General features: G+C 43.9%; 1 protein-coding gene across 11 annotated transcripts in view; it reads left to right on the forward strand.

Annotated features, from left to right (window-relative positions):
- Positions 1 to 22,722, forward strand: part of SEC16B (SEC16 homolog B, endoplasmic reticulum export factor) — a 77,677-nt gene that overhangs the window by 17,218 nt on the left and 37,737 nt on the right. For 5 of the 11 annotated variants that reach the window (XR_015143212.1, XM_086343665.1, XM_086343663.1 and 2 more), the window contains exons 2-6: positions 16,273 to 16,622; positions 18,092 to 18,204; positions 19,455 to 19,575; positions 20,322 to 20,430; positions 21,872 to 22,016. Coding sequence is in view for 9 of the 11 variants with exons in the window: in XM_086343665.1 (XP_086199791.1) it covers positions 16,327 to 16,622; positions 18,092 to 18,204; positions 19,455 to 19,575; positions 20,322 to 20,430; positions 21,872 to 22,016 (784 nt within the window). In the remaining 2 variants the exon portion in view is untranslated. Of the gene's footprint in view, positions 1 to 13,119; positions 13,312 to 16,272; positions 16,623 to 18,091; positions 18,205 to 19,447; positions 19,576 to 20,321; positions 20,431 to 21,871; positions 22,017 to 22,722 lie in introns of those variants that run through there. The other 6 variants (XM_086343668.1, XM_086343670.1, XM_086343672.1 and 3 more) reach the window with 4 other exon arrangements.

Genomic DNA, 22,722 nt, shown 5'->3' on the forward strand with positions numbered 1-22,722 from the left:
CATCTCCCTTTCTATGACTACAGACATTTATTCTTAGAAAAGAAACTTCTCCATCAGCTTGTCGTGTCCTTCAGTGTCCTCCAGAAACTGAAGTCTGAGCTTTGTTTTTTGGCATCATAAGCGGCTCCTATGGAAATTGTCCTGGTGTGCTAAATTCAGCATTAGAACAGCACTCCTGGGGATCTTGGCTTTATCTGCAGTCACTTATTCAGGCCGAGAGAACAAGAATGTGAGTGCCGCTAAAATACGTGTATGCACTCATGCTGTGCACACATGGGCTCTTTCTATATGTGGAACAGTGGGCAGAGGAGTAGAACCGTCAAAGTGGTATGCACCTTTACTGACTGACAAATGAGACAAGGAGGAAATACAGAAGTTAATGTTTGAGTTTCTATTTTTATGAATATATATTCCCATATATATGTCAAGTTCAATGAGCCTATTTACAGTGACTGATAACTTTGAAGTTTATGGAATGGGTATTTAAATAACTGCAATTTTGTATTAAATATGCTTGCATGCATGCTAAATTGCTTCAGTCGTGTCTGACTCTTTGCCACCCCACAGACTGTAGCCCGCCAGACTCCTCTGTCCATGGGATTCTCCAGGCAAGAATACTAGAGTGGATTGCCATGTCCTCCTCCAGAGATCTTCCCGACTCAGGGATCACACCTGTGTCTCATATCTCCTGCATTGGCAGGTGGATTCGTTACCACTAACACCACCTGGGAAGCCCTGTATTAAATATATCACATGGTTCTTACTAACCAGTACGCTTTTCTGAACAAGCCTTGACTAGAAGTCCTGTAATTGATTTTCTGCCACTTGATGACTGATACTGACACTGCATGAGTTTGGTGAAGTCTCTTACCTTTTCTGGACTCACTTTCATTGCCCCTAAATGGACAAACTCTGCCAATACCACTGGGTGATATAAATAAAGAACCAAGGATGCCTGTCTCGGGGGAAGACAAGCTATGAATGCAGTGGATTATGACGATGAGAGAGAGATCAGGAGAAAAATTAAAAGCAATAACCCAAGATTAGATTTGAAGCCAATAATAAAGACCAGCTAAGATAAAAGCTATGAACTACCATGATGAGAGAGCCTAAGAACTTATGCCCTGAACAGCCCAGAAGGGATCTCTCCTGTTAGGATCTTTTACACAACACTGGCACCAAGCACTGGTGAACACTTCCCATGTGCAGGCACCGTGCCAAGTGCTTTTCCTAGCTCGTGCATTCATCTGGCATCAAATATTCATTGAGCACCTCCTACATGCTGTGAACTGTACATTGTCTTACTCATCCTACAACAACCTTGTGAGGATATCTATTATAATACAATCACTTAACAAATAAGAACACTCAGGTTAAGTAACCTATTTGAAGTCTTACAGTTAGTCAAGGGATGCTCTGGCACTCGAATCCAATTCACACTGCAAAGCCTGAGCCCTTAACCATCATATTGTATCATATTCATGAGTTTTGCCACCGTTTAGATTGAAACACCTTTAACAGCAGGTAAGGAACCTGGAATACAGAGAGGCAGAGATTTATGGCAAACCTCTATTTAACAGGCACTGTGGTGTTTTGCCATATATGATTTCAGTCTATCTGCATCACAGCCCTGTAAGGTACTTTTTCAGTGCAGTTCAGTTCAGTCGCTCAGTCGTGTCTGACTCTTTGCGACCCCATTTCCTGCTGCACTCCAGGCTTCCCTGTCCATCACCAACTCCCGGAGTTTACTCAAACTCATGTCCATTGAGTCGGTGATGCCATCCAACCATCTCATCCCCTGTCGTCCCCTTCTCCTCTCGCCTTCAATCTTGTATCAGAGTCTTTCCAAATGAGTCAGTTCTTTGCATCAGATGGCCAAAGTATTGGAGTTTTAGCTTCAACATCAGACCTTCCAATGAATATTCAGGACTGATGGACGGGGAGGCCTGGTGTGCTGCAGTTCATGGGGTCACAAAGAGTTGGACACAACTGAGCAACTGAACTGAACTGAACTGATTTCCTTTAGGATGGACTGGTTGGATCTCCTTGGAGTCCAAGGGACTCTCAAGGGTCTTCTCCAACACCACAGGTCAAAACCATCAATTCTTCAGTGCTCAGCTTTCTTTATAGTCCAACTCTCACATCCAGACATGACTACTGGAAAAACCATAGCCTGGACTAGATGTACATTTTTTTGGCAAAGTAATGTCTCTGCTTTTTATTATGCTGTCTAGGTTGGTCATAGCTTTTATTCCAAGGAGCAAGTGTCTTTTAACTGCATGGCTGCAGTCACCATCTGCAGTGATTTTGGAGCCCCTTATAATAAAGTCTGTCACTGTTTTTACTGTTTCCCCATCCATTTGCCATGAAGTGATGGGACCAGATGCCATGATCTTAGTTTTCTGAATGTTGAGTTTTAAGCTAGCTTTTTCACTCTATTTCACTTTCATCATGAAGCTCTTTAGTTCTTTGCTTTCTGCCATAAGGGTGGTATCATCTGCATATCTGAGGTTATTGATATTTCTCCCGGCAATTTCAGCTTGATTGATTCCAGCTTGTGCTTCATCCAGCCCAGCGTTTCTAATGATGTAATTTGCATATAAGTTAAATAAACAGGGTGACAATATACAGCCTTGATGAACTCCTTTTCCTATTTGGAACCAGTCTGTTGTTCCATGTCCAGTTCTAACTGTTGCTGCCTGACCTGAATACAGATTCTCAAGAGGCAGGCCAGGTCGTTTGGTATTCCCATCTCTTGAAGAATTTTCCACAGTTTATTGTGATTCACACAGTCAAAGGCTTTGGCATAGTCAATAAAGCAGAAATAGATGTTTTTCTGGAACTCTCTTGATTTTTTGATGATCCAGTGGTTTTGGCAATTTGATCTCTGGTTCCTCTGCCTTTTCTAAAACCAGCTTGAACACCTGGAAGTTCATGGTTCACATACTGCTGAAGCCTGGCTTGGAGAATTTTGAGCATTACTTTACTAGCTTGTGAGATGAGTGCGTCTTGAGAAACCTATATGCAGGTCAGGAAGCAACAGTTAGAACTGGACATGGAACAACAGACTGGTTCCAAATAGGAAAAGGAGTTCATCAAGGCTGTATATTGTCACCCTGTTTATTTAACTTATATGCAGAGTACATCATGAGAAATGCTGGACTGGAAGAAACACAAGCTGGAATCAAGATTGCTGGGAGAAATATCAATAACCTCAGATATGCAGATGACACCACCCTTATGGCAGAAAGTGAAGAGGAAATCAAAAGCCTCTTGATGAAAGTGAAAGTGGAGAGTGAAAAAGTTGGCTTAAAGCTCAACATTCAGAAAACAAAGATCATGGCATCCGGTCCCATCACTTCATGGGAAATAGATGGGGAAACAGTGGAAACAGTGTCAGACTTTATTTTTCTGGGCTCCAAAATCACTGCAGATGGTGGCTGCAGCCATGAAATTAAAAGACACTTACTCCTTGGAAGGAAAGTTATGACCAACCTAGATAGCATATTCAAAAGCAGAGACTTTACTTTGCCAACAAAGGTTCATCTAGTCAAGGCTATGGTTTTTCCTGTGGTCATGTATGGATGTGAGAGTTGGACTTTGAAGAAGGCTGAGCGCCGAAGAATTGATGCTTTTGAACTGTGGTGTTGGAGAAGACTCTTGAGAGTCCCTTGGACTGCAAGGAGATGCAACCAGTCCATTGTGAAGGAGATCAGCCCTGGGATTTCTTTGGAAGGCATGATGCTAAAGCTGAAACTCCAGTACTATGGCCACCTCATGCGAAGAGCTGACTCATTGGAAAAGACTCTGATGCTGGGAGGGATTGGGGGCAAGAGGAGAAGGGGACGACAGACGATGAGATGGCTGGATGGCATCACTGACTCGATGGACGTGAGTCTCAGTGAACTCCGGGAGTTGGTGATGGACAGGGAAGCCTGGCATGCTGCGATTCATGGGATCGCAAAGAGTCGGACACGACTTAGCAACTGATCTGATCTGATCTGATCTGAGTGCAATTATGCGGTAGTTTGAGCATTCTTTGACATTGCCTTTTTTGGTACTTTTTAGACTTTATTTTAAAAATGAGGAGACTGGGACCGATAAAGTTGGAATGATGGTTTTCCAAAGGCACATGGCTGAGAAGTGGCAATGTTAAAACTAAATCCAGATTTTAATTCCTATTTCCTTTCTCCTGTGCCTTTGTTACTTCCCCTACTTCCCAAAGTGATTGAGGGAAGGAAATTGCACAAGGAAACATAAATGGGATTGGGGCTGTGAAACCTGGAGAGAAGAAGAAGGGTAAGTGGCATGACATTTCCCTCTATTTGAAGAGTTTAAGTGAGTTTGAGTCACATATGTGTGTTACCATCAAGGAGGAGTATCTTTATTTTTGAAAATATTTACTTATTTGGCTGCATCAGCTCTTAGTTGCAGAGGCTCAGTAGTTGCAGATTGCGGCCTTAGTTGTCCTGTGGCATGTGGGATCTTAGTTCCCCAACCAGAGATTGAACCCATGTCCCCTGCATTGGAAGGCAGATTTTTAACCACTGGACCACCAGGGAAGCCCAAAGGGAGAATATCTTAACTCTAAAATATTGAGGTGTGTTTCTATAAGGAGTCTGAGGACTTACCAACTGGAGAACAAACACTTCCTGCCCCAGGTAAAGCAAGAGAGTCACTGGCCACCTAGGTACCTATAGAGTCTTATGTAAGAGAGAATTTTTATCCAGCAGTGGAAAGTTTGGAGTGCTACAGGTCTGGAGATCAAAGAGCTGTATGCCTTGGCCTGAGTCTCTGGCTTAGACACTGCATCACCTGCACAGATGGATTCCTTCCAGAGATTCTTCCCAGCTCATCAGTTATGTGTCCAAATGTCTGCTCTTGTTCAAACATTTCCATCAAATGGCAGGGAGTGACTCCCGGGGATGCAAGGTATGTGTATGTGAACATGTGTCTGCGTGGGATGTGTGTGTACCTGTCGTGGTCCAAGTATGAAATTTTTTTTGAAGTTTTTCCTGTTTTGTTGTAAAAAGTAATACAGATTTGAGTTTTATTCCATTATATTCCATATTATAATATTTTTGTTTGTTAAAAATTAAGGTAATATTTTAATTTGCTTATAAAATAAAATTCGTGCTGATCCTGTGGCACCCTGACAGTGGCTACAAGTTGTCCAGTGTGAGAAGCATAGGACTGCATTGTCATGAAGTTTCTAATTCTGATGTTCTTACCTTAACCCATTGTTTTATGTCATGTGTTAGTTGTGTAATATTGTCTCTCAATTTTTCCCTGATCTCATGGTTCAGTGGGGACACTGGGTCAAATGTGGAGGAGGAGCTGTGGATTTCAGAGCAGTAATGGATAACCAATTAATTCCTGACTGATGACTGACTGATGACTTGTACCAAACGCTTCCTGAGTACTTCATAGCATTTTCAGGGAAATGGTAATAGTTAACATTTATTGAGCATTTAGTATACATCACGTTTGTAGTTTTTTAATCTAAAAGTGTACCCTTAAATGATAGCTTTCTGAGAAAGGTTCTGTTATTATTGTTCCCATCTTATAGAGCAGGAAAAGGAGATATAGAATAACTTGCCCAAGTTCACACAGCTAGTAGATAGTGGAGCTGAAATTCACACTCTGCTTTATCCTGCCCATTTCCAGTTGGCTTTGGGGGCTTGGAGGACTCTCCCAGCATGTATAGCCTTTTATTTCATTTAGCAGGTGCGTGAGTCATCTTTGCCTGATGGAAGCTTGACGTGGGGTTAAAAGTCAGAGCAGTATCCATCTGCCACCCCACTCGTCCAGGTTCAGGGGGCATCGATAAAAAGGGAAGGGTGAGGAGAGGAGAGAGTGAAGCCCTGTCTCCTTCACTTCTAGGGTAAGAGCAACAGTCCCAGGATTGGCACGGGTAGCTCATGCTGCCTGTGCCAGGGTAATTGTCTCTGGCCCTTACACCAGGTTTTCCTGGCACGTATCCTTGCTGATAATGGAACTGCTGACAGGCATGTGCTGCTATGCCTCTCACCTGCCACCCAACCCTCCTGAAGAAGGAGGTTAAACCCTTGGTTGCCAATCCCTGGCTGAGGCCATGAACTCTGTATCTCCAAGGCAGGCTCCAGGGGCTGGCTTTGCTGGAGTCTACGGCTGCTCTGGGCTAAACCTTCCCCTCCCCGCCCGCCCCCGACTCCTTGCTGGAGCCAGAGCTATGAGATGCTAGCTGACTAAAAAGCGCTTCACTGTATCAGATGTTTTTGGAAAGTCTGGGGTCAGCATTATCCAGTCATTCCCCTTTAACTGAAGTTTTACATTTTGAATCATGATTGAATGTTTTTCTTTTGCTGTCGTATTGGAGAGGCCTCTTATGTATTTCTAGGCACCTCACTTAAACAAGGTATGCAGAGAATTTGTGTTTCTGTCTCATTTATGCCCTATATGGCACCCCTTCAACCACTCTTCAGTCAGTCCCCTTAACTCACTGCCTTAACATTCCCTTTTACTTTCCCTAGGAACTCTCTGTCAGAGTTTAGTTCTATACTCAGGCTGGGAAAACTACTGGATACTATCTGCAGCCAAGACTGTTGCTGCTATACATTTCAGAGGTCCATTCATTTATAGGTAAAGTCTTTATTGTGCTCTTGTCACACACCAGATGCTGTGCTAGGCCCAGTGGTCGTAGCATGGACAGAACCACAGATGCTCAATATCCTCATGGAGCTTCAAATCCATCTAAGGGTCCAGTAACAGCTGCATTTCTTGCCTACTGGTTCCTCTGAGGACACGTTCCTGGTTAAAGCCCACTCCTGTTTTCCACACTGGCCAATCCAGACCATCACCACATTTCTCAAGTTTATCAATATAAGCTCACTTTGATCTCTAGCAGTCTACTCTGCAGAGAAGTCTCAGTAAGTACTCAGTCCCTTTTTGAACAGACTTGTCTCCATCCAAGCCTATCTTCACCACCTTAATCTCTTTCTTGGAGGGAGAAATGCCCTTTATTTAAGCTAGGCTTAACTTTTACTTCTATACTTCCATATGATCAGCCTCTTTTGAGATTTAGTCCTTCAGTAATTGTATTTCATTTCTGTATCTCCAATCTCCATATGAATCAGCATATAACCTTTTTCATCTTGTCTATGCTAAGCCAGTTCTTCAATCCTGAGTGCTTTATAGTAGTCCTGGCTATTGTCCCCTCTTCTTCATACCCAGGCTTCTCAAAAGAATAATTCTTACTGTCTCCTTTTACTTAATTTCCATTTGCAGCACAAGTGATTTCTGTGTCTAATTCCTCACACCATTGACTATAGTTCCAAGGAAATTGTTTGTGTTGTGATCATCAAACCTCCTTATTGGTAAAACCAGTGTAGGGAGAATACTTGCACTCTTGCCTCTTTCAATGTCTCTCCTACATTTGGCATTGTCGATGACTCTCCCATTTCTGAAGCCATCACCTTCCCTGGCTTCCGGGACACCATTCTCTCCTGGCTTTCGGCCCACCTTCATTATTGTCTTTCACAGGCTCCTCTTTCTGTGTGCAGCTTTTCGATATCTACTGCTTCAATGAACTGAAAACCTCTTTAGGGTTATTAATCTCACTGTCCCCAGTGCGAGTGACAATGCTGGGCATGGAGTGGGTGTTCAATAAAGATTTGTTTCGTGAACGTATGACTTCCAGAATCATCTTTCCAGAAGAGCAGACTGAGCACAGCCAAGCGATCTTGGAAGCTTCGGGGACTCACTGCTCCATTTTAGCAACTTGGGTAAATAATTAATTACTGCTATGACAGTACCACATTTGGATATAGTATTGATTAAAAACCATGTTAGTTGATTTTGTCTTTGAAAATAAGTTTATTGTAGGAAAAGTTAGAAAACATGAACAGCCAGAAGAAAAAAATAAAATCATCCATAGACCCATTACCCAGACAAATAATTACCGGTTATCTGTTGACATAGGGCCTCTCAGTTCATTTCCTAAATTTTTACTTTCAGTAAAGAAATGGGGTCAAGCCTGGAGAGTATCTCAGCTACTGAGCTGGCCTTTGCAAGGCTCACTGGTCATTAAATCCTAGTGCTCAGGGATTCATGGCAAACCTGACCTGGATCTAGGTGGGTGTTCACATCTAGCAGCACTGTTATGGTGGGAAGAGATTAGCTGCATTATTAGTGATGATGCTTTTGTTAGATAGATGTCACACTAGGATATTTGCACCTGGTTGAAGCAAGATCCTCTGGTGGTCTGGTATCTGGAGAGGAAGGCAGAGAAAGGAAATTCACAACAATTAGTAATTGATGAGGCTCCAGTTCCAGGGCTTAACTTCCCTGGTGGCTCAGATGGTAAATTGTCTGCCTACAATGCAGGAGACCTGGGTTTGATCCCTGGGTCAGGAATATCCTTTGGAGAAGGAAATGGCAACCCATTCCAGTACTCTTGCCTGGAAAATCCCATGGACGGAGGAGCCCGGTAGGCTACAGTTCATTGGGTTGCAAAGAGTTGGACACGACTGAGCGAATTCACTTTCACTTTTCTTTCCAGTTCCAGTGGACACTTGGCATACAGAACAGAAATTGGGCAAGATGACAGGACACTTGGGGAAGGGAAAAATGTTAACACTAAACTGTTTCAGCGTATGAGAGCCTATGAGATCATGTGAGGGCACTGCAATCAGGACTTGAGGTGACAAGACCAATTTTAGCCCAACTCCTTTTGGGGATGAGCTGCTAAGGTACTGTCAAACTGAGTGAATTTTGTTAGAAACCAGGAAGATTTGAGCTACCAGGTTGAAAGACTTAGTAACTGTTGATTTATGGGACTAGGGAAGGCAGGGACTGATAAATCCCAAACCTTTTGGAGTGCTGAAACCCCATACAATCTGTTTCATTTCATGACCCATATAACTGTGGTATGCCATATGTCTATATAAAATAATTAAAGCTAATTAAGATTAATTTTGGTTGGTGAGTATATGAAGAGTTTCATAATAACTCTTGAGATGACTGGAGATGCTTTGGGACATCACAAAAGGAGCATTTGCAATAATGGGGCTAGATGTTTAACCCAGACGCGTGAGATGAAGGCTAGAAACAGAATGACAATTCTGTGGTTGAAAGAACACTGAAATAGGAGTTAGGAGTTGTAACCACTGCGCCGGGAAAGTGATTATCTGAAAACAACAACAACCTGGTTTTGCAGCACTTGCCAGTTTCTGTGCTGTAAATACCCCTGCTGTGGTGGACTTCAAATTATCAACAGTTTTACTGTTGGCTCACATAATTCTTGGATAATTAATAATCACACTTTGGTAAGCCCAATGCAAGACAAGTCCAGTACATCTAGATCATCTTAACTGAGCTTCTAGCTAGCTTTGTGATGTTGACTAAATCACTTTATCTCTCTGGATCTGGTTTTATCACCAATCAAATGAAGTTGCTAAAATAACCTGTAAGGTCTTCCAAAGTTAACATTTCAGTGACAGAGCTGTGTTATAGGGCAGGGCTGTGCTGTGCTGTGCTTAGTCGCTCAGTCATGTCCAACTCCTTGCGACCCCATGGATTGTAGCCCTCCAGGCCACCTCTGTCCTTGGGGATTCTCCAGACAAGAATACTGGAGTGAGTTGCCATGCCCTCCTCCAGGGAATCTTCCCAACCCAGGGATCTAACCCAGGTGTCCCACATTACAGGAAGATTCTTTACTGTCTGAGCCACTAGGGAAGGCCAAGAATACTGGAGTGGGTAGCCTAGCCCTTCTCCAGAGGATCTTCTTGACCCAGGAATTGAACTGGGGTCTCCTGCATTGCAAGCAGATACTTTACCAGCTGAGCTACCAGGGGAGCCCTTGGGGGCACAGCTAACATCATGTTATAAGCCAAAAGAGTTATATCAGATCTTCATGAATGTTATTGTGAGATATTGGGACACATAATTTGACATGTGAGTCTGTGTTGTAATCAACCATGTTCTGATTCCTGTGGTCATTGTGTGTGTCCTTTTCCAGTACCTCTTCTCTGGAGGATTAAAAATGACAGTGAGGTTATTAGTGAGCCAAGGCTCAAAGCCCACCAGAGGGGTAATAAACCACGACAGGAGTCAGAGATTCTATATTCATCTGTCATGGCCTCGGAGTCAGTTGAAGGGCTGTGGCAAAATCTTTTTCTAAAAAACTTAATTAATGAAGCAGGCTCTGTCAGGTCTTAGTTTCAGCATGCAGGATCTTCCTTGTGGCGCACGGACTCCCTAGTTGTGGCACTCAGGTCCAGATTGTGTGGCCTCAGTTGCTCCGTGACCTGTGGGATCTTAGTTCCCTAACCAGGAATTGAGCCCTTGTTCCCTGCCTTGCAAGATGGCTTCTTAACCATTGGACCACCGTGGAAGTCCTCTGTGTCATAATCTTATAGCTTAGGTGCCTTAGCCTATTTGATCATGAGCTCAACCATGGACCATTAGTCCAGGCCTTCCCTGGACTAATAAACAGCATGACAGTTTAATTTGCTCAAAGCTTTTTGATGACAAGGACTGTGTCCTTCATACTTATGTGTGTCAAATCCTGACACATAATAAGGACTCAGTAAGTGTTTGTTGAAAGAAAGGATAAACATCTGAGCCTTTTTAGAGCAAATTCTGAGTTTGATTTGTATTTTCTCCCAGCTCTATTGAGATGTGATTGATGTATAACATTGTATACATTTAAGGTAGACAGCATGATGATTTGCTAAATTTTAAAATATTAATTCAAAAGTCGACATGAGCTTCTTTGTGTTCACCAGAAGAACTTTATTTTTCAAACAAGAGAAATTATTTTCTTGTTGTAATAGAAACTTTTCAGTGCCTTCAATTCAGTATTGAGCATTTAAATTTGCCTTCCATCTGGATAACACAATTAATGCACAGTCAGAATCCAATGGCGAGAAATTCAAATGAGAAAAACCTAAACCAGGCATTTACTACCCACCAGTGAATACTCTGGGCTTCTCCAGTGGCTCAGAAGGTAAAGAATTGGCCTGCAGTGCAGGAGACCTGGGTTCGATCCCTGGGTTGGGAAGATCCCATGAAGAAGGAAATGGCAACCCACTCCAGTATTCTTGCCTGGAGAATCCCATGGACAGAGGGGCTGGGTGGGCTACAGTCCATGGGGTCACAAAGAGTCGGACATGAGTGACCAACTAACACGCACAGTGTGTACTCTGCCTGCCTCAGCCAGTAGAATTAGCTCATCTCCTTTGAAATGAAAAGATAACATTTATTTATAAAGCATACATAATTATATATCATTCAGTTCAGTTCAGTCACTCAGTCGTGTCCCACTCTTTGCAACCCCATGAATTGCAGCACGCCAGGCCTCCCTGTCTATCACCAACTCCCGGAGTTCACTCAGACTCACGTCCATGGAGTTGGTGATGCTATCCAGGCATCTCATCCTCTGTCGTCCCCTTCTCCTCTTGCCCCCAATCCCTCCCAGCATCAGAGTCTTTTCCAATAGTCAGCTCTTTGCATGAGGTGGCCAAAGTACTGGAGTTTCAGCTTTAGCACCATTCCTTCCAAAGAACACCCAGGACGGATCTCCTTTAGAATGGACTGGTTGGATCTCCTTGCAGTCCAAGGGACTCTCAAGAGTCTTCTCCAGCACCACAGTTCAAATGCGTCAATTCTTCGGTGCTCAGCTTTCGTTACAGTCCAACTCTCACATGCATACATGACCACAGGAAAAACCATAGTCTTGACTAGACGAAGCTTTGTTGGCAGAGTAATGTCTCTACTTTTGAATATGCTATTTAGGTTGGTCATAACTTTCCTTCCAAGGAGTAAGTGTCTTTTAATTTCATGGCTGCAGTCACCATCTGCAGTGATTTTGGCTATACCTCATTTTATATCGCTTCACTTTATTGTGTTGTTTTACTACCTGAAATCTTGGGCCAAAGCTGCATTGAGCAAGTCTCATGGCACCACCTTCCCAATAGCACTTGCTCACTTTGTGTCTCCACGTCACATTTTGGTAATTCTGGCAATATTTCTCTTGTTTTCTTTTTCATTTTGTACGCTGGCAGTATTTTAGGTTTTTCCATTGTGATCATATTTGTTATGGTGATCTGTGATCAGTGACGTTTGATATTACTATTGTAATTGTTTTGGCAATTTTTAGCAACAGAGTATTTTACATTTATTTATTTGTTTGTCTTTGGCTGTGTCACCACCTAGTCGTGGGCTCAGTAGTTGTGGGTTTAATTGCCCTGTGGCATGTGGGATCTTAGCCACATGATCTGTGGGATCAACCAGGGATCAAATCTGTGTCCCCTGCATTGGAAGGCAAATTCTTAACTACTGGGTCACCAGAGAAGTCCCCAGGGATTTTAAAATTAAGGTATATACATTAAAAAAAATTTTGTTATTTATTTACGTTTGGCTGTACTGGGTCTTTTTTGCTGCACGTGGGCTTGCTCTAGTTGCAGCGAGCAGGTCTCATTGCAGTGGCTTCTCCTGTTGCAGAGCATGGGCTCTAGAGTGCAGGGGCAGTGGTTGTGGTGCATGGGCTTAGTTGTCCCATGGCCTGTAGAATCTTCCAGACCAGGGATCAAACCTGTGTCCCCTGCATTGGCAGGTGGATTCCCAACCACTGGACCACGATGGAAGTCCTACATTTTTTATAATTTTGTAGACATACAGCTATTGCACACAATAGAGGATGGTATCATGTACAACATAACTTTTATATGCACTGGGAAACCAACAGATTCGTATGACTCACTTTATTTCAGTGGTCTGGAATTGAACTCGCAATATCTCTGAAGTCAGCCTGTGGTCCTCATGATGACCCTCCTAAGTTAAGTATTGTTATTCCTCTTTCAGGGGATCTTCCTGACCCAGGGTTCAAACCCATGTCTCCTGAGTCTCCTGCATTGGCAGGCGGATTCCTTACCACTGAGCCACCTGGGAAAACCCACCTTGTTATTCCTCTTTCAGAGAAGAAACAGAGGTTGAGCAATAGAGCGTCCGTGGCCCAGACAGGAGTTAACAGCCCATAGGTGGCACTCTTCTCCCCAGGCCAGGCTGCCTCCGGGCTCTCTGCACTTCCTCTCCGTCGGGTCTCTGTCCTTTGTTTGCTGTGCAGGTTTGCATTCTTTCACATGTGCAGGAACCTGGCTCAGCCCACTACCAGGCAAACAGAAGCAGCAGCCTCTGACTGGGTTCTGGGCAAACACACCAAGCCGGGTCTGGACGAAGGAGGGAGCTGGGCTGTACTTTGCCCTCGTGAATCAGCCCATGGAGGCTGGGCAGTTGCAAAGGTAGCTGACAGGCTGTAGATCTGAGAGCCAGGTAAGTCTTGGGAGATGTGGCACCTGGACTTTGACAGTGTCTAGGAGGGGAGAAGACACTCCTGGAGCGTGCGAAGGGAAGGTGGCGGCTGTCAGAGCAGGTGTGTGGGGACTCTAGTGCCCTTGTAGGCTTTGTCTTGGCTGTGCTTGCTGTGCTGTCAAACTAGGAAAGGCAATATTGACCTTAGTGGGGCCAGGGAAGGTCATTTATGTGGATGTGTGAGTATGACTTGTCCCTGTGCATGTAATGCCTTCATTGGAGTATCTTAAGTGCTTTTCATTTGGGGTCCTTAATTGTAACCTGAGCCCTAACAAGCTGGAATTGGTATCTTGGCAACAGAAATCAACTGGAGTTGACTTTGGTGAAGGGAGTGGGTAATGTGTCTTTGCCATCAGAGAAGGGCTGTCTAGTGAAAATATCTGGGGATGAGGTGGAAGAGGCTTTCGTCTTCTTTTTTTTTAAATAGATTTCTTTCTTTCTTTTTTTTTTTGCTGTGGACCATTTTTAAGTTTTTATTTATAAATTTGTTTCAGTGTTGTTCCTGTTTTATGTTTTGTTTTTCTGGCTATAAGGCATGTGGGATCTTAGCTTCTTGACCAGGGATTGAACCCACACCCCCCTGCATTGGAAGGTGAAGTCTTAACCACTGGACTACCAGGGAAATCCTGAGGCTTTCTTCTTGTTGAGCTTCCTTGTGTCCAAATGCTTTCAAATCCCATAGGCCCCCTTCAGGAAGGACTCAGGTAGCCTTTCACTGTGTCTGGGGCATTTGGCCTTTGCTGAGATTTGCTGGAAAAGGCTCTCAGTACACCTGACTTTTTCAAGGATGTAAGCTGACAAGGGAAGGAAGGTGCAAGTTTAGCTGTGATTGTTCTGGAGGTAGAAGGCACTTCTGCGCCTTGTTCTTCTGGAGCATTCTGCTTACAGCTCTCTGCTCATAGCTGTGGACCCTGGCTCTGCGGCATTGGAGCAGAGTGACATCTTGATTTCAACACACACACCCTTTGACCTTTGCTTCTGATATTTATTATTATATTGAGCTGGGAGTTTCAGGAGTGGGAGCAAGTTGTGGATCCGACCCGAACTTTTCAACCTAATGTAGTTCCCAAGGGAGAAGGAGCATGGGGTCTGATGGAGCCGTGTATCCTCCTGACACAGGAGACTCCTGAGCAGCTGTAAGGGGTGATGGGTGCTTTCCTTTGAAGGCAGCTGGGTGCTGGTGCTGCTCTGTGATACAAGCAGAGAAGCTTGGAAGGTAACTTGTCATTGGGAGCTGTATCCCAGTTTGAAGAATAAGTGGGGAAAACCAGTTTGATCCTGGGGAGACTTCCAGGTTTTAAAATCTCCGGGCAGGAAGATTACTGAGACACGGCTCTCTAGTTTGTCACAGAAGCAATCCCAAACCCTGTGTCTCCTCACCTCCCCTGGAGGAGGGGCAGGCATGGGCAGGTTATAGAGCATAGTTCTCTAAGACTTTAAGGATTTAGAAAAGATGTCTCTTGAAGTCACTCTAAGCTGCTGCTTCTTCTTTTTAAACATCTATTTATTTGGCCACTTTGGGTCTTGGCTGTGGCACGTGGGATCTTTGTTGCAGGCGTGGGCTCCAGAACAAGCAGGCTTCAGTAGTTCTGGCATGTAGGCTTAGTTGCCCCGAGGCATGTGGGTTCTTTCTGGACCAGGGATCAAGCCTGTGTCCCCTGCATTGGCAGGAGGATTCTTCACTACTGCACCACCAGGGAAGTCCCTAAGCTTCTTTTTATTTAGGAAATCTTTTCAGCTACTCACCCCACGCTAATCTCTATCTCTGATGACACTGTTATTCACTGAACCACTACTGTATCCCAGGCATAGTGTTCAGCACTTTGCATAAGTATCTCTAACGCTGACAGTGTTAATTATTCCTTATTTTATGGGTAAGGAAATTAAGGCTGGAAAAATTTAACTTGCTAATAAGTGGCAAAGTCAAGTTTTTTTTTAATTAGAAAATAATGTATTTATTTGTTTTTTTTTGGTTGTGCTGGGTCCTTGTTGCTGCATGCTGGCTTTCTCTAGTTTTGGAGCGTTTATCATCCATGGGCTTCTCATTGCGGTGGCTTCCCGTCTTGTGGAGCACAGGCTGTAGGTGTACAGGCTTCAGTAGTTCCAACATGTGGGCTCTAAGGCATGTGGGCTTCAGTAGTTGTGGCATAGGGGCTCGTTAGTTGTGGCTCTTGGGCCCTAGAGTACAAGGGCTCCTGTAGTTGTGGTGTGTGGGCTCAGTACGTGTGGCTCACAGGCTTTAGCTACTCCTCGGCATGTGAGATCCTCCTGGTGTGCTAAATAACTTCAGTTGTGTCCAACTCTTTGTGATCCAATGGGCTGTATAGCCCACCAGGTTCCTCTGTCCATAGCATTTCCTAGGCAAGAATACTGGCATGGATTGCCATGCTCTTCTCCAGGGGGGTCTTCCCGACCCAGGGATTGAACCCGTGTCTCTTTTGTTTCCAGCACTGGCAGGCAGATTCTTATCCACTTTACCACCAGGGAAGCTCAGAGTTAGGATCTGAACTGGGTCTAGCTCTGTCTAAAGCCCACTTTATTTCTATGACAGCACAGGGCCTCCTGAATGACTGTTTGTTGGTGAAATAGGTGAGCACACATGTCTTTAATTGGAATACTTTGATTGTGTTTTGCAACTTCATATATTGTTCTTTCTCCCAGGCCTCCCACATCTATTGTTGCTCCAAATATACTTTAAAATTTTTATAACAACCTCAATATAATTGTCTAGCCTGTTATTTATTTCAAGTATCTGCTTGCGATTTTTTCAGATGTCTCTGTCTCAGCGCCTGTGTGGTTTGTTTTAGATAGAAGATTTTTGAGGACCATGGATGCTTCTTTCACAAAACCTAATTAAGCATCATGCTTGGATATAGGCCTAAAATGATCATTTGTTTTCTTTTTGTTTTGTCTGACGGGAAGATAAAATAACTACACAGCCGACTCAAAACATTAGAGAAATTCAGAAGATCTAGGATGGAACCTTGGATTCCCCAGTGGCTGCCTCAGCCATTGGGGAGGCCCCCAGCACCATCAAAGGATCCAGACCGAGGGCTTTGGAAAGATAGATACTATCAGCCTATTCCCCACTCTTGGCACAATGGAGAGAGGGTCCATCAAAGGCAAGATGTGGGCAGGAGCCCCCAGCCACAGCAGGACCCCAGGGAAGACCTCCAGGAGCCTCACTATGCAGCCAGATCTGGGGAATGGCGTCCACCTGTGTCCGGGGTTGACTATTACGAAGGCGGTTATCCCAGTCAATTGTATTCAAGGTATGAGTTTAGAGCTTGGACTTGATCCAGCTCTCCCAAATGCTTGTGAACAGATCGTTCTTTTCCGTCTTCCTTTTCCTTTTATTTCTCTTCTTCCTTTTCCTCCTCCTCCTACATTGACTTAGCTAAACCCTTTCCTTTCCCAGGCTAGATTGTGGTGACTGAAAATATAGTTTATTTCCCTTTGTTAGTCCCTAGGGGTGCTTCTTAAGAAGCCATCACAACACAATTGGGTGTTGGGGGCAGAGGAGAGAGTAGAAAGAATGGTGAAATTCAAGACGGCAGATGAGACCCTCTTACTCTGGCATCACAAAAGGCAGGATTTGTAGACTATGGAAAAGCTTTTCCTATGGATGTCTATAAAAAGCTCCTTATCCTCTTTGATGACTCTAACCCAGGGTTAGCACCGAACCCACCAGCAACATAAGAGTCCTAGTACCTAGAACAGCACCTACAGTGTGATGCCTACACAGAAAATATATACATTGAGTGAATGATTGGGAACTTCAAAAAATCAGAGAGCAGATAGAAGCTTGGAGTCTCCAAGTTCAGAATGAAAAGGTCTCTGTGAGGTAATTCTGGGAGAATCTGGAGTTTCTACTTTTGGCCTTCATGTTTTATGCAATGTTGCAAGCCATCTATTTTTCACTTTAGCTTTTTCAGGTGGGATGATATTTTCCTGCTTCTAGGTTTAAGGTTGAAATTATGACAGTTATTGTAAAGAATTCTGTCCCTATGAAATAGTAAAGAATTATTGATTGATAAAAATAGTGTTGAATTCTTGAAGGAAGGTCTGTTAAGGGTAGAGGCAATAACAGCAAGCAGATTTAAGATGGTCCAGTTTGACTTTTTCATCTCATTTCCATCTACAATATGCATGGGAATTCCAGTGGTATATTGGGTACTTTACACAGTTATCTTGGGAAGGGGGTTCCTAAGGTGATATCAGGGCAGGGTCTTCTTAGATAATATTTCATGTTGTTGGATGTGTGTATTTGAGGAGTAAGAGGGATCATGAGGAAGGAGAAGAGACACTCAGCTGTGGTTTTACTGTAAAAATTGCAGCCTTGTTCTGACACAATGATTCTACTCCTGCTCCGATTCTAGATTTTCGGTTGTAGGATGAACCATAGCTTTAGAGCAGATTCTAGACGGGTATCTCAGTTTTGTCCTCTGGAGTTGTTTTGTCTGTCAAGCCCTTCATTGTTTTTCTTTTTTTAAAAAATCGTTTATTTATTTGGCTGTGCCGGGTCTTAGTTGTGGCACTTAGGATATTTGATCTTCGTTGCGGTGTGTGGAATCTCTAGTTGGAGCATGTGCGATCTAGGTCACTGACCCGGATCAAACCCAGGTTCCCCGCGTTAGGATCATGAAGTCTTAGCACCAGACCACCAGGAAAGTTGCTCTCCATTGGTTTTTCTTTTGCTATGCTTATCCTTGAATGAGTGGCCTTTTTTGTGATTCTTTAGGTGGAGCATTGAGGATCTCTATCAGAGCTATTACTCTCCAGCCCTAAGGGAAGAATATGCTTATGGAAGTTATTACTACCATGGACACCCACAGCAGCTTCAGGAAGAAAGAGGTATGGAATAATCTCCAAGAAGCCTTTGGGATGGTACCACTGGTCTGACAGGGCAGAGGCCAAAAGGGCCATGCTCAGAGCCTCATCCTAGGCCTCCACCCCCACCTGCTTCTTTCTTGGTCAGATGCTGCTGCTGCTGCTGCTGCTGCTAAGTAGCTTCAGTTGTGTCCGACTCTGTGTGACCCCATAGACAGCAGCCCACCAGACTCGCCCGTCCCTGGGATTCTCCAGGCAAGAACACTGGAGTGGGTTGCCATTTCCTTCTCCACTTGGTCAGATGAGGCCACAGCAAACACACTGCTGCTAGACGTCTTGAGAAGAGATAGAAGAGTCATTTCTCTTTGTACATGTAGGTGTAGTTGATGGTACTGAAACTATTTTTATGTTATTAGTGTTATGGATAGTTTGTACTTCATCCATTTTTTTTCTACTCCTCATTATAACCAAGATTATAGTCTCTCCCTGATCAAGTAACAGTGAAGTCAGTTCTTAACAGTGGAGTCATCAAGTGTGTGGCTGGGCTGTAATGAGCCTGACCATCACAGAGTGGCAGATTTGCACAAAAAGGAATTTATACCCTAAACCAACAGTAAGGATTTAGGTATGTGTTAATGGCAGCTTCTGACCTGCTAGTAAAGAGAAAAATCTGTTTGAGTGCTGAAAACACACACACACACACACACACACACACACACACACACACGATCCCCACTGTTGTACTATCCTATACAGTCATGCTGATTGGTTCAGAGAAGACTGAGATTCATCTTACAGACTTGTTGGCTTTCACTTACCAACTTTATTCAATTTGACAAATACAGTCAGCCCTCCAAATTTGCAGGTCTGCCTCCAACTGATCATTGAAAATATTTGAAAAAAAGAAAATTCCAAAACTTAAAACTTGAATTTGTTGCTTGTTGGCAACTATTTACACAGCACCTATGTTGTATTTACAACTATTTGCATAGCATTTACATGGTATTATTAGTTTTAGAAGTCATCTAGAGATGATTTGAAGTTTATGGAGGATGTGCATACATTCTATGCAAATATTATACCATTTTATTAATATATAAAAGACTTTAACATTCTCAGGTCCTGAAACCAATCCCCTAAAGCATACAGAAGGATGACTGTATGTCTTTATACCTGCCATGCTCCAGTAACCCAGCTTCACAACTTGCTAGAATCTCCGAACTTTTAGGAATAGGAAGTGACCTGTCTTCGTTTTGTTTTCTCTGAGGGTGCAGTGCCAAGGCAAGGGAGTCCTTATATCTGGCAGGAAGATCATCGAGATCAAAAGTACCTCAATGATCATCAACATGAAAACCAGAATAGTCCATTTGGAACAAATAGGGAGACCCAGTTCCAGTAAGTATGCAAGGAGAGGCTGGTTCTACAGACTACGTTTGGCAAACTTGATGTCATCTGGTACTGGTCCCTCATCTTTAGAAGCCCGTCTGCTTTTGTTCTGGCCACAAGGATGGAGCTCAGGCTGGCCTGAGCCAGTTGTTCACATGGACCCTGGAAGGAGGGGTTCTTTATTCTGAGTGGCAGTTCCCCAAACCTGCCTAAGCCCCCAAACCTGTGAGGTTACTTGAGGTCCCTCTTGAAGGAGGGCATTAATTCTATGTTGGCCTTGGAACAGATGTGGCCTTGCATAAGTTCTTACAATTGCATCCTGCCTGGGGATGGGGTACTTCTCCTCTGCCCAGTCCTGTGCCCTAAGAACGGTCTCTCCCCTGGGATGAGAAGAGCAAGGAAGAGCATTTTGTACATGTACCTGTCTGGTACCCTTAGGCCTTTCCCTTCCTGAAACTCACCAACCCGCCTGCTCTGATTTAAGTCATTCTGGGATGTCAGGCCACAGAGATCCAGCCTTCTCTGCAGAGTTTGGGGGCCACTTCTAGTAACTGTGCTATGAACCCCGGACGTTCCTGTTTTTCTGGTTTAATAGACTGTGGCAGCACAAGAGAGGACAAGGCTTTTCCCTGTGGCACATGGGCCAACCCGACACCTGCCCACACTTTGCGGCAGAGCAGCCTCTGGTACAGAGCAGCTCAGCCTGCTGGCCTGCCCTGGATCCCCTCTCACATGCTCCTGTCATCTTGCTGCAGATCTAAGAGTCGGAATCCTTATAAAGACAGTCCTGCTTCTAACTCTGGACAGGAGAGGCCCGAGGACCTGTTCATGGAGAGTCCGCTAACTGGGGCACAGAAAAACAAGGTAACCTGAAGTGACACAGGGCGGGTGGCCTGTGACAGTGCATCACAGCTGACATCATCAGCAGTGGCAGGGCAGGGCCCTGGGGACGGGGGTCCCTAGTGCCAGCAGTCTAAGGGGTACCATTCCTCCCCTCTTGGCATAGCCTCCATGCCCATGTCCTCCTTTCCCTGATTCCTGTTTCAGTCTTCTGGGTCTGGGGCCCTTATTGAGCCCTTTTGCATTTTTTTTTTTTTTTGCCAAGTTAGCTGTCAGGAAATGTCACCCAAGTCACTCCAAGGTGGGAAAGAAAAGAAGTGTTACCGGTACCCCGGTGGACTAGCAATTTGGTTTACTCAGGAAGTGGGAAGTTGCTAGCATCTTTTAATTTGGGTATGAAAGCAGAATTTTAAACTTTTCTTGACTCTTCCTTTTCTCTCTTCTGAAATCTTACTGGGTGTACCAGTTGGGCTATGAAATGGAGCTCTTGAATATTTTAAACTTTCAATTTTGGAATAACTTTAGATGTATGGAAAAGTTACAAGAGACAAGGTCTTAATTTTTGACAGTCTTGTATTAATCTTCTATCCCTGATTAGGTTTGTATGATTTGGGGGAACAGTTTCTTCTGTACACCTAATACTTAACAGGGCCGGGCACCTATTAGGACTAACAGTAACAACAACGCAATAACAGCAGTCATATATGAGTACAGTACTTTACAGTGTGGACAAAGAGCTTTTGTATCCGTTGTTTGTATCTGTTTTACAATCCTCCCAGAATATAAATTCTGTGAATTTCTTTAAAAAAAAAAAATTTATTTATTTGGCTGTACTGGGTCTTGGTTGCGCATGCATCTTCACTGCAACACGCAGGATTTTTTTTTTAGTTGCAGCATGTGGAATCTTTTAGTTGTGGTGTGCAAAATTTCAGCTGCATCATGTGGGATCTAGTTCCCTGACCAGGGATTGAACCTGGGCCCCCTGTATTGGGAGCACAGAGTCTTAGCCCCTGAACCACCAGGGAAGTCCTTTTGTACCTGTATCCTTAGGGAAAGCATTGCACCTGGAGCATAATAAGTGCTCATTAAACAGTTGGCAAATGAATGCAAGAGGTAAGTACTTGAACTATATAGGGTAGGTATGATTATCTACATTATAAATGAAGGTACTGAGCTTAGAGAGTCTACATCACTTGTTCAAGGTCACAGAGCCTGGTATTAACAAAGCTGGAATTTGAATTAAAGTCCCCTGACCCCAGGACCTGCACTCTACCCACAGCCAAAATGAATCCTTTAGTGAGAATTGTCAGTTGAATGATCCCTTCTTTTCCTTTCAATATGTCCACATTCATTAGATTTATTTGAAAGTTTGAATTTTGTTGCTTTAAAGAAACACTTCGGAGGACTGTGTCTCTGAAAGTGCCTCTGATTCTTCCCATGTGTTCTTGTTGTTTTTAACTTCCAGCCATCACTGATGGAGGAGTCCAACCTTCTCTGGCAGCATGAGTCTGGTCTCACCTCCAGCAGCTACGAGCTCAGTCAGTACATGGCAGATGCTTCTGAGCTCTGTGACCCCATGACTTCAGCCATCTGGAGCCCAGTTCAGGCTGGTGGGTACTGACGTGATTAAAGGAGTTGGCTGAGTCTGATGAGAAGAGGGCTGGGTGGCACATTTCTTGGAAGGTCAACTTTACCTGGTATTTCCAAGAGTAGATCCCTTGTCTGCCTCATTTGCATATGTAGGTCCCCTGGGCAGAGTGGCCAGCTTTGGCTCCATTCCCCATCTTTTCTTTGGTACTGAAGAATGCATCATAGCTGATTCTTGGAAAGGAACACGGCCCACGGCCATCATCAGGTTGGGAGAGGAGGCCCTCGGAGGTACTGTAGGTAACAAGGGAAGAAAATAAAGACCAGAGTCAGTTCGGGAAAGTCAAGGCAGGCCACAAAGGTCTGGATGTAGGAGATTTGCCCTGAGTACTGGGACTATGAGAGCCAGTCCCCAACCTGTCACCCTTATGAGAGTCTAGGCCTGGTACATTATCATTTGGACTAAACCATCAATTCCTTGCATTATATTCTTCTTTTTTCTTTTTAAAATTAATTTTTTATTGGAGTATAGTTGATTTACAATGTTGTTATTTTCCGCTGTACAGCAAAGTGAACCAGTCATATGTATACATATATCCCCTCTTTTTTGGATTTCTTTCCCATTTAGGTCACCGTAGAGCACTGAGTTGAGTTTCCTGTGTATACAGTTGTTTCTCTTAGTTTTCTATTTTATACCTGATAGTGTATAGATGTAAATCCCAATCTATC

Source organism: Bos grunniens, chromosome 16, assembly GCF_055505025.1.
Source record: "Bos grunniens cultivar Pamir isolate PY7600 chromosome 16, Bosgru_T2T1.0, whole genome shotgun sequence".
Classification (NCBI taxonomy): domain Eukaryota; kingdom Metazoa; phylum Chordata; class Mammalia; order Artiodactyla; family Bovidae; genus Bos; species Bos grunniens.